Source organism: Ursus maritimus, unplaced genomic scaffold (genome assembly GCF_017311325.1).
Source record: "Ursus maritimus isolate PB19 unplaced genomic scaffold, ASM1731132v1 scaffold_3, whole genome shotgun sequence".
NCBI lineage: Eukaryota > Metazoa > Chordata > Mammalia > Carnivora > Ursidae > Ursus > Ursus maritimus.
In genome coordinates, this window is record NW_024425563.1 from 41,256,548 (window position 1) to 41,268,845 (window position 12,298).

Here is a 12,298-nt window from a genome sequence, read left to right on the forward strand (position 1 = left end):
GGCCCCAGGCTGGGGAGGGTGGGGGGAGGCCCGGGGTGGTAAAGAGCGGCGGGCACCCACAGCGGCAGGCCTCCGCAAGCCGGGTGCGGCGGGGTAACGTCGCAGTACCACTGGCCGCAAAGGATTTCCTTTCACCACCTGAGAACACGGGCCCTAAAGATGGGCACGTCCTTCCCCGGATGCACAAGACAGCCCTTTCCTGGGTCCCGCTGGCGGGAGCGAGTGTGAAGTCCCGAACCAAAAGCGCGCACACGCACACCACCTGGGACCAAACAGATGACAACCTCCGGTCGCACCCCTTGAGGAGCTGATCTTTGCCTTGCCCTTAAAGCCTGAGGTGGGCGAGGGCGCCTCGAGCACCAGGCCTGGGGGCCTCCGGCGTGGGCCCGAAGGCCTGGCCTCTCCAGGCCCGTTCTTGGGGCCTGGGTTGGAGGGGCGCTTCAAAGGGGACCATTTGGGTTCAAGAAAACTTAACCCCGCCAGCGTGTGCGTCTGAGCCAAGGCCCGGACTTCTCCAGGAAAGGCTAGGACTCGCAGCCCTCCAGCCAAGCGGTCGAAATCCGAAGCCTCGCCGCGCGCTCCCTCTCGGGCGCGGGGACGCGCGCCCCTCTCCCCGGGGACGTGCTGCGGCTGCCTCCCGGGGCTGCGGTCGCGCTCCCCACGCTGCTTCGGGACTTTTTCTGTTCCGCAAACCGAACTGAGGAATCCAAAGGCACCATTACTGTCGCTTTTAACGCATTTACCAGAAAGAGAGGAAAGGAGGATGGGGACCGGATCTCGGCCCAAGTTCGCGAGTAGCTGCCCGTGTGCCCAGAAACAGGTCTCTTTTCTCACCTTCTCTCCTTCTGTCACCCTCGGGTGCACTGCGGCCCTCTAGGTCTGGCACCCGGTCCCGCCGCGCTGGCGCAGCTCTCGCTCCTGGTGTTGGCCGCGGGTGAGCGAAATCAGCAGCGGACGGGTCCCAGCCGCTGTCGGCGGAGGGTTCTGCGTTAGCATTCGTTAAGCGAGGGATCTTTGGCCAAAAGCGGAAAACCAATTACTTCCTGGGCTGTTCTCTGGGACCACTAACTTCTGAGTTCCGGAGACTACAAAAGGGGATTTGAAAGTGTGGAATGTATAGGGAGACAACTTCCAGTCCTCCGAACTCCGTATAACCAAACTCAGACGTATAACCAAAAAGTTTAATTCTTAGGCTCCAAAGTCTAACGCGATGTAAGGAAGGGCTCCTTATCACCATGTGACTCCACTCCTCTGCGCACATTCCAAAACTGTCTATACAGTTAACTCGACAAGCGTGTGCGAGAAATACATCTCTACGATCTCGAAGCTGCAGTTCAAAATTTAAATATAATAAAATTCTGTACTTATGTTTTACTTACATTGGTGTTAAGGTTAGTTATGGCTTAGGGGCTTTACACACGTTATCTCATGAATCCACAGAGCCATCTTCCAGGGAGGAATAAATTATTGGCCCTATTTAATGTAGATGGTGAAACTGAGGCTTTGAGAGGTTTAGATAACCTACACAAAGTCTTAGGGCTAAAGCGGTCTAAAGTCAAGATTCAAACCCTTCTCCAAGTCCGGTTGCACGTTCCCGCATCCGAAAGCAGCCCCCGCCCGCTTGTCCTCAGCCTGAACAGGGCCTGGAGGGAAGTGTTAATGTGATTGCTTTGTTCCAACCCCCGTGGTGGCTTTACCTGTTGACCCGCGCTAACACTGAGGTTTTGAACTTCAGCGCTCCCAGCTTCGGGATGGCTTCGAATCACGCTTTGACAGCATCTCTCTGCCAAGCACCGGTTTCCCGTTTTTATACCATCATATTGATTTGCAAAGGCAATAAATCTAAGAGAAGGGACGGTATGCCCCCCCCCCATAATTATGTTGTCGTATACATTTTATTGCCACGGTTTCAACACCAACAAGATGCATAGCTTGTTAGGGGTCCCCAAACGGCTCACCTCTAGAGCCCAGATTTGTTTAAAGTGGCCTTTTCCATTCCTCTGGTCTGCCTCCTGCCTCCGCGCGTTCATTTAACTTTTTGTGCTTCCTGTTTTACCTTTAATACGATGAATAGTCGGAGTTCCTGCCCACAAGAGACTCAGAACCGGGCTACCGCGGTGACAATTGGAAAAGGAAGTGGAGGCTGATTGGGGGCAACTCGGCTTGCCCCTCGCTGGGCCAATTTTTCCAAAAATGACCCTGTCATGAAATTATTCAAATTCCATTCTAAACTATTAGGATAATTATGAAAAGAAACGATGTTTCCTCTGTGTAGAAATGTAATGGCAAGTTTATAAAAATTGAGGTATAATTCTGTAAGTTTTTGAAAACTAAAACCAGCAAAAAGATCTTCATCATTTGAAGCATATTTTAAGCTCTAGACTAACCATGACATCACCCTCACTCCGATATAAAGTTAAAAACAAACAAAAAACTCTCTTGTCAGAAATCTCCCTTTCTGAGACGGGAAAGGAACCAGTATGTGCCTTACATTCAAGAGGGAAATGTCACTGTTGCATTGAGATGGGGTATGTGTTGGGGCGGCGACGTGATCTTCAACAACAACGGAGGGTCTGAGTTGTCCAAAAACAGCAAAGAGTAAGGGCTCAAGAATGGAAACTGATCCTTAGGCACACCCAGTTGGCTTAGCCTCTGTTTTTCCTGAGGTTTAATCTGAGAGCCCTCTGCTCTCAGCCGGAGTTAGCTCTAATACCGCAGCCCAGGCACAACTGCAGGGCCAGGGTGTGACCAAGACGGTGGCCTGGAGTGCCCGGTCTGGTGCTGGGGTCTGCCTCTAGCTGGCTGGGCCGATTGGAGAGGAGACGTGCCCCTGCCAAGCCGTACCTGGTGTTTCCCTCTCAAAAGCAAATGGAGATAGGCTACAGGACAGTGTAAACCCCTTCCAGCAATAAAGCCTATGATTTTACGAATTTCCCCAAATATATGCACATCTGCACTTTGTACCTGGAGACTGACAGCAGAATGTGTTTGTTAGTCACCTGCATGCAGCACCTTGTTAGAAACCATTGAACGCATTGGCAAGAGTGGTTTAAATCACGATTCTCCCGGATGTCATCATTTCACTTTCATAAAAGTTCTCAACTTTTGACTTTTTAGCTTTTTTCCCGTAAGTTTATTTCAGGAGGCTGGTGCAGCAGGGTTGCAGGGAAGGGAGAATAGGGCTGGTGGGAAATGGAAGCTGTCTTCTTTTTCTTTTAAATTTTAAGACCCACCAAGAGGCTCCTAATCGCCAGACCGACTGGTTGGAAAGGAGCGCAAATATTTACATGTACAACTTGAGTGTGTGTGTCAGCCTGAGTTTACACGGCTCCGAGTGAAGCGGATTACCCTGCGAATTCGGAGAATTTGAGTTATTCAAGCTGAACAGGGCCAACAGGACGACCCCCATAAGGCCGTGGGAAGTCCTGGTCGCAGCCCAGTTTAAGGAGGCTGAAGAGTCCACGTCTACCGAGCTCAGGCGCTGTAAATCTCGCTCTCTTCCACTGCGCGTCGCGTGGTCCCCGCAGGGTGCCGCGACTCCGGCACCGCGCCCGCCCCAAGCCTTCCCTTCGTGGAGGCCCCACTCTCCGGAGTCCCTTTCAGGAACAGGAACCCAGGGTAAGTGGCGCACTGGTGTGCAGCAGAAGCCGTGGTTCTGAAAGCAGCATCCTTTGCCAAACGCTCGCAGCCCTCCCTTAGCATATCCTTCGCAGGGCTGTGTCTCTCCAGTACGCCTGCCAAGCAGACAGATTTTGGAGCCCAACGAGTGAGGGGACCAGCCCTGGGAGCTGTCCCGCGAATAGGATCAGGCCCGTTAGGTGCTGGGTCTGTGGCGCCGGTTTCCACTCTACTTAGAGCTTCCCAATTTTCTTTTGGAACTTTGAGCACTGGGAAGAAAAAGAATGGAAGAAGCAGGAACTCCCTCAGGCTACCCCTGGTCTAGATTCCCGCACCGGGCCACTCCCAGAATCCCGCTTCCTAGCCGCTTCAAAAATACCCGCTCCCGACCGCACGCACGTCCTTCCGCCCCGGGACTTGGAGACCAGGCTAGGGGCATCTGCGGCAGCGTGGTGGTGACACTTTTTCCGAACGGGCGCCAGGTTCGCGGCCAGTAGCGGCGCGAGGCGGTGCGGGAACCGCGCCCGGGACGCGCCCTCCCTGCCCAGCCCGCGGCCCCGCCCCCGGCGGCGGAATCAGGAAGCGGTGACGTGGAGAGGCGCTGACTGGCTGCGGGCCGCCGGGATAGCTGCCGCCAGCAAATTAAGGCGCAGGGCTGGGAGCGCCCGGGCGCAGTGTCCTCCGCGCCGCGCCGTGCTCCGCACGCCTGCGCTCGCGCTCCTTGGCGTCCGCTCCCTCGCAGCGGCGCTCCGCCGGTCGTCACCTTCTTGCAGCTTGGGCTGCTCCGGCTGTTCCCAGCGAGTGGAGGGAGGAAGGACGCAGAGGCGGTGCGGCAAGACCCCTGGGCTTTGCGCGTCCGATGCTCGTCTCCACCTTCCGGCGGCGCAGCCCGAGGTCCTGCGGAGCGCCCCAGTGTTCGCGCACCCGGTTGAGCCCGCTACTGGTCCCCTCCTGTCCTCTCCGGCTGGTTCGAAGTCTCTGGGGCTGGAGGGCTTTGCGGTGAGGGACAGAGGCCAGTGTGGAGCTCTTGGGAGGTTGGGGCTGACTCATCTGGAGTTCCCGACTCCGCTGAGATTGCACTTGGAAACTTTGCGCTGTGTGTCGGTTTTTGTCTCCCTTGGGGAAGCTGGACGGCAGTTCGGCAGGCCCAGTCCGTGGCCAGGACCGCGCGCTGGGGGCCATGGAGTTCACGGCGTCGCCCAAGCCACAGCTGTCCTCCCGGGCCAACGCCTTCTCCATCGCCGCGCTCATGTCGAGCGGCGGCTCCAAAGAGAAGGAGGCCACCGAGAACACCATCAAACCTCTGGGTAAGTCCGGCTGCCTGGTTGTCAGCCGTGGGCAGGGGCGGGGCTGCTCCTCCTCTGTCTGTCCCTCGGTCCCCTGCCTGCGGGAGGCTCGCGAGGGTGGCCTTTCCCTGCTCGCGGCAGCTTCTGATCCTAGGCCAGGGGCCCGACGCTAGGGGTGGGGGATTCTTTCCTTTTCCTCCCAAATTTTCTTTAGGGGCTTCACGGACAGCGGATTTCGCGTCTCCTCTATGCGCTAGCCACTTTCCTTACCCATTCCTCTAGAATCCCCGTCTCAAGTTGTACGTAGGAGAGTGTGTGCAACTTTGTTGGGATAAAAACAGTCAGGGATAAATAATTATTAACCCCTTTTAAGACTCAACAGAATTTACCATACGTGTAACACCTGCGTCTGCATTTGATACCAAGGAGACTAACCGATTCACAAGAAACTAGTTGAATTTTGTTTTTCCTCTGACTTCAACAGATTAAACAGAATCAGCTCCTTAAAGACACTGTCAAGTGCTGTAGAAAAAGCCATTTCTCCCCACATGAACCATTTTCTTCACAGAAGCTCCAGACTTATCAGTGAGACATCGTTTTACAGCTGCCATCATTTTCAGTGGAGGTTGGCAAAAACATTAGCCAGTAACCATTTTCCAAATTCCTCAACTTTTAGCTATACTGTTTATTTAACAACCTTTACCATTTATAGAAGACACTAGGCTCAGAGTAAAGGGAAAATAAGGATTATGTTCCCCGAGCACAAGTGAACTGTGTGGGAAAGAAACTGCTGGACTTGAGTGTTTCAAAGTCCCTTTATAATTGACAGAGAAAGAGGTGTTATCATCACTTCTTGGGTCCTGGGGAAATAATTGTTCCACATCCTGATCATCTGATGCCCTAAAATGGTGAGAAACATCAAATAGCAAACTTAGGGTAATATTTCTTTTTTAACTCTCCCCAGTGTTTTCTTTCTTTCTCCCTGTCCTTTCTAATACTTGTAACATCTCACATCTGAAACAACAATCCTAGTATGAAAGACAAAGTGTTAGAGATGAAAAATAAGAGGGCCAGGCAGAGAGGAAAGAAAGAGCTAAAATCCAAGCTTTGAGCCAAGGAAAAGGAAACCAGAAGATCTCCAGAAAATATAATGTCAAAAATTCTCCCCTCTAAGGTTTTCACTCCCTTACCCTGGTTCTTCCCACCTGCCCTCCTGCCGAAATCTAAGCCTGCCAAGAAAATATGGAAACAACCAATGAAAGCCTAACTCTTTACAGAAATATTAACCATCAATTTCACAGTTATATTTGTGAGACTGCCCGACATTACCCACTCCCATTTAGAGGGCCTCTGAATTCTTTATAAACACCGCCATCACAGTTTGGTAGCTAGCAGGAAAAGAGCACTTGGGGTTAAAATTCCTGTCAGAATTACAGACAGCAGACTGGGAAACTTGCCATTTTCACCTCATTTCAGTATTGCTTTCTTTTCTGTTTCTTTTCCTGAGAATATTCACCTTCTATCTAAATTCTAAACTATAAAGCCATCCCCTCTCCCCCACCGCAAACACACACAGTCTGTAAAATGAGCATCCCTCCCCTGGGCTTTTCGAGACAGGCTCTGTAAGAACCAGAAGGCATTTTCGTCCTTTCCACAGGCCAGTGCAACAGAGCACAATAAGCCGAGGACTCCTGCAAGAGAAACACCTAGAGGTTCTGTTACAGAGCGAATGTGGTACTTTGGAACATGAGAGAGATGTTGAAGCAGCTGTGGGGTGGGGACTTGAAAATGTCTCATGCTTGCCCATTTAAACACACTGAATCTATTTAGAAGAACTGCCTTAGACCACTAGAACATTTCTTTAAAAAAATTTTTTTTAATTGAGATACAGTCAACATGTAACATTGTGTTAGATCAATTCTGTATCATTTTCTTCCTCCTCTACTTTCCAGCTCTGACGGTCATTAGTCTGGGGCTTAGGGACTTTGCCTGTTTCAGTTGTCAGAAAATAAGAAAATTTCTGAGGCTACTTGTTGATTCCTTATAAAGACATTGTATGAATGTGTTTCTGAAAATATTCATTGCAAATAAGATTGTGCCATGGCATACTTCTCTTTCTTGGAATTTGAAAATATAAGGCTGAGATAATTAATTGGGTTATCCTTAATTTAAATGAGTTGGATTATTATTGTAAGAGAAGAAAACGTAAAAAAAAAATTCCGTTTCCTGCTTGCCTGCCCCCAAGTCAAGGAGAAATATGGGAAATAAAATATGTTATATGATGTACAGCATATATATGTATATACCTACATTTAGAACTTGTTTCAATTCCTTGAGGGCACTCAGAACAGAATTGTTTAGAGATCAGTTTCACATTGCGGATTCAAGTAGTTTCTTTTTTAAGGGATGCAAGATAATTGGGACAATTACAAAAGTCCCCCTGTATTCCATCAAAGTGACTGGTGTAGTCCTAGGCCCTTATCAGCTGTGGAGGAGAATGTTTGGTTCAGAGGCAGTGGTATTCCAGCCTGATGGTGGATGGCGTTCTTCCTACTTTAATACTCTGCTAACCTGGAATTGGGGTTGTTTTCCTTACTTCCAGGACCTTTTTGAGAGAAAAATACACACACTGCCCTCAAGCAATTGTTTCCTGCTGGTTCCCAAAATGGCCTGGGGAGCTCACTTCTGTGATATGTTAGAGCCTTTCATAAGATCTCAGGCTGGGAGGGATATTGTAGAAATGCCGTCATATCGACCAAGTCTAGAAAACGGAGAGCCAGGCAGAGAAGTGAAGTAACTTAATTTTTTTGTTTCAACCACATCTGCACTTTTCTCCACTTCCCCTCCACTTTTCAGTTTTTTCTTATGGAGAGAAGGCTCAGGACGGAAGGGAAAGTTTCTGTCAAAGTAAGGAAGGTCCTGATCTCTTCATTCCCTTGGTCTCCCTGGAGAAAAGTCTCTCCTGGTGGTCAGGAAGGACTGGCACCGGATCCTACAAGCGGCAAAGTCTAGAACTTGAGAGGGATGACAACAGGAATAGTTACTTTTCATCTTTATGACCACCTCCTTTCCCTTTATCCACTCCTTACATTTTTAGTCCCCAAAGTGGCTTTCATAATAGTAGTAATAAGCTATTAGTTCTAGAACTCACTGGGTTCAGTAAACTATATATATATATTATTGATGGGTTATCACTGCCTTCCTGGAGTTTCTGAACTTAACTTTTCCAAAGTCCAGTCCAGAACCTATTTTAGTTGCGTTGTTCCCCATCCTGTATCTTTGCTTGACAGCGTCAGCTGTCATCCTCCATTCTCTTTGCCTGCAGAACAATTTGTTGAGAAGTCATCGTGTGCCCAGCCCCTGGGCGAACTGACCAGCCTGGATGCTCACGGGGAGTTTGGTGGTGGGGGCAGCAGCAGCAGCCCAGCCTCCTCCTCTCTGTGTACTGAGCCGCTGATCCCCACCACCCCCATCATCCCCAGTGAGGAAATGGCCAAAATTGCCTGCAGCCTGGAGACCAAGGAGCTCTGGGACAAATTCCACGAGCTGGGGACAGAGATGATCATCACCAAGTCGGGCAGGTAGCGGGGGCCTTGCTGTGTGAAGGGTGGGGTGGTGAGAATGGTGCCCTGGGTGGCCCAGGGTGTTGCCAGGCACTGGCTGAAACCCCACGAATCCACAGCACTGAGAGGAAGCTTCGTTTAATGAGGGCTTCTTTCCACTGGCTTGCTTTTGGAAGGAACTGCTGAAGCAGATTGTCTGAGCATCTGCTTTCTCCGAATCTGTCCATGAAAAACCCCACCTCGGCCTTGATGAAAGGGGTTCAGGGACCAGTGATCTTGGGACGCTGCAGTCTGAGAGGGCTTTGGTCTTCGGGGCTGGCTTCTGGAGGGAAGCGGGAACTCATGCTGGGAGTGCAGGGCGGGCTGCTGGCTGCTTGGAGCGAGGCCGGTAGCTCCTTCCCTTTATTGGCCTCAATTTGCAAAAGCCGCCAGTTCTCATTAAAAACTGAAATTAAAACCGGTGCAGGATGAAATTTGAAATGACCACACTTTGTGTAGGATGGAGTGCTGGTGCTACGGGCTCCCCGTTGCTGTAGCTGGGCAGGCAGGGGGTGGGGCAGAAGCCCCGGGGTGCAGGCGGCTCCCCAGTCCTGGGGCAGAGACTCTAAAGGTTGGTGGCAGATGGCAGCCCTTGTCACCCCAGCTCTCTGGACTCTGGGAAATACCTGCAGGGTCTCCAGAAACCCGACCCCACCCTAGATTTCTGTGGCTGGGGCGAGTTTTCTCTCCGCAACCCTAGGAGACTGGGCGACTCGGTCCGCTGCAGAAACTTTGGTCTGGGAGCCTAACAGGCTTGATAATAGAAGATAGGATTTTCCCTAATCGCAGACCTTTGGGTATTAGAAAACAAAACAAAACTTTTCACCTAGCAATGAGGACTCCTGCAAAGGTGATACCTAAAATTATCTATGCTTGAGAGAAGGAAGGTCTCCGAATTCACATCTTGGTGGAAACACAAAAGGATTTGGGGGCCAGGTAGGACCTCCCTCTTTAATTCGGTGGGCTCCTTCGGCAGTATGAGCTCTGGCCGATTCTCTTTGTTTCCCTGTGTTAGGAGGATGTTTCCCACCATCCGAGTGTCATTTTCGGGCGTGGATCCTGAGGCCAAGTACATAGTCCTGATGGACATCGTCCCCGTGGACAACAAGAGGTACCGCTACGCCTACCACCGGTCCTCCTGGCTGGTGGCTGGCAAGGCAGACCCGCCGCTGCCAGCCAGGTTTGTGCCTCCAGATTTTTGGGCAGAGCAAAATGCGTCTTAACCCGGAGAGCAGAATGTCTCTGGCTGGTTGCATTTCAAGCAGATGTGTTTTCACAGTGGTGTGCTCTGGTAGAAAGCATTCCAAGTGCAGAGGCTCCAGGATTGACTCTGCAAACTATCTGAGAAAGGCAGAGTTTGCAGGCACAGAATGTTGTCTTTAATTTTATCTTTCTCATAATTCATTTCCACACTTTCCTAATTTCAGTTAGAATATTCCTTAGAAATCCGGACCCATTTCATAGGGCACCCATCATTTCTAGTTGGTTACTTAATACCACACTGAATACACCTAACGCTGAAGCGGTTGCCCTAAAAATCCTTTTTAGAAGAGTGCATTTCAGTAAAGTGGTTGCTTATAGTAAATATTTTTAAATCATATGGTTATATCTGTACACAATAAAGGTCATTTTGGTGGAATGTGGTTGTTTTTGACCAAAGGACTCAGACATTTTAAGTAGGAAGAGCTCTTTTTTCCCCCTTCTCCATAGTCACTTCAGTAGATGGATGTAATTCAACATCAGGTTAATAGTCTTTTACAGGAAACATTACTCAGTATGTTAGGGCTCATATACGTTTATTTTTGTGCAATTCATTGGTAATAATGTCTTTCAAAAAGGAGAACCCTGTTTAAAAAAATCACATGCTGTTTTTTATTGTGGCTGCTTTCCCCAAATGAGCCTTCTAGGGGAAAAAAAGAGCATGTATTAGTTTATGCAAAAAGTAGCAGCTGAAGTTATAGGAACCTAACTGCATACTTTAATACAAACAAAGGGTATTAGCAGCCTTTACATTTAGGGTTCTAAAACCAAGACTTACTGTTTTTAAGTTGTTTTATGACTATCTAAGTTTTGTAATTGGCTGGAAATTCATTACCAGAATGAAGAATTTATTTACATGTACAGATTGAGGAACTTTGAAGTTATGGCTGGTTCTTTGTAAGTATTGAGTGTGGAGTTTTAGTCAAGACACAGAACCAACACAGACAATTTACACATACTAGTTCAGATGGAATATTAAGCTTACTTAGTCGTTAATCACATTACTGAGCTTACGGTCTGCTAAATACACTGGAGAAGAGATTAAAAGAAGCCTCTCAAGAGTTTTCCATTCCCACAACAGACTAGGAAGGACATCTTCCCAACCCTTACAAATCAGTATATTAAATAACAACAGGGCTAAGAACTTCTTAAAAAAAAAAATGTTATACCCATTTTTTTAAAATTGAGCAAGATTCACCAGTTTATAGTAGTTTATAATTAGTATTCTTTACTATTTATTGTTAAAGAGCTGATTCACATTACTCTCAAGCTTCCTTCCAAACTTTCCAAAATCTTTTTAGATGAGAGAAAGAAAGAAGAGAGACAAGTATTTTAGCAGATTCCTAACCGTTTTTATAAGCAAATCCTCTCCCCCTCCCCCAAAGTCTTTCCTTTAAGAAGTTAATCGCTCTTATTTAGCATATGTTTTCTTCCTATCAGAAGGTATGGGGAACTGGTGCAGGCCAGCAGGACTTTGGAAATATGACATGCCTTGTTTATGTTACTGATCTGTTCTGGTTGGAGAAGGAAAGCACGTACCAATACACTATCTTAACTGAAGCATGTTTAAGCTATTGCTGGAATTTTAAGTCCTGCGGGACTTGAGAGAGGAGGGGCTTCCTGTATGCTTTTTCATTCATCTTACTTCAGTTTATTTATATTGATATTAGATAAAAATGTTTAGTGTGTTACAGGATAGAAATACGCTAGATAATTTAAGCAAATATTCTTTATTATCATTATTAAAAAATAGCACTATATTTCATAGCTCCATAAGGGAAAGGTGAGGAATACGGGAGGTGATTTTTTTTTTTTAAGATTTTATTTATTTGAGAGAGAGAGGCAGAGATAGCAAGAGAGAGCAGGAGCTGGGAGGAGAGGGTTCAGAAGCAGGCTCCCTGCTGAGCAGGGAGCCAATGAGGCTTGAGCCCAATCTTGACCTGAGCAGAAGGCAGATGCTTAACCAACTGAGCCACCCAGGTCCCCCAGAGGTGATCGTTTTTGTATTGATGTGGTTCTTGTTGCAACATTTTATTTCAGACGAAAGTTGTTCCTAATCAGAAGAAATAATACTTGACGATATCATTTGACCTCAACAACGGGCAAGACATTATCTAAAATAATGTTGTGTTTTCATATAGGACATTTCGTTGTCTTTAAAGTAACTGAGAATTTATTAATGTGATTACACATGCTGAGTTGATAAAGAGGGAACATTTCATGAGTTTCTAGGAGTTTAAATATTTTTGGAAACTTTTTTGGCGGAGTAGGTAGGATGTAAAACCGTTGCACGTGTGAAGTTCTGGTCTTGGAGGGGTGTACTTGAAATGGCACTATGGTTGTGTCTTCAAGGAATACTTCAATTGAAAGGCATTCTCGAGCACTCCTCCAAAACAAACAGGAAGACAAACACACACCTAAAGCCTTTACAGTTCTATGGGTCTAGTAAGACTTTCTAGTGCCTTTTCTGTGCTTTGCTTCTGGCGGGCTTTAGCACATCAGCATGGGCACCTTGTTCTTAGTCCTCTTTGT

General features: G+C 48.1%; 1 protein-coding gene across 1 annotated transcript in view; it reads left to right on the forward strand.

Annotated features, from left to right (window-relative positions):
• The first annotated feature begins 4,798 nt into the window (after positions 1-4,798).
• The window catches only part of TBX20 (T-box transcription factor 20), a 51,085-nt gene continuing 43,585 nt past the window's right edge, over positions 4,799-12,298 (forward strand). Inside the window, exons 1-3 of the mRNA XM_040644109.1 lie at positions 4,799-4,925; positions 8,230-8,485; positions 9,522-9,686. Coding sequence (XP_040500043.1) covers positions 4,799-4,925; positions 8,230-8,485; positions 9,522-9,686 — 548 coding nt within the window. The remainder of the gene's footprint in view (positions 4,926-8,229; positions 8,486-9,521; positions 9,687-12,298) is intronic.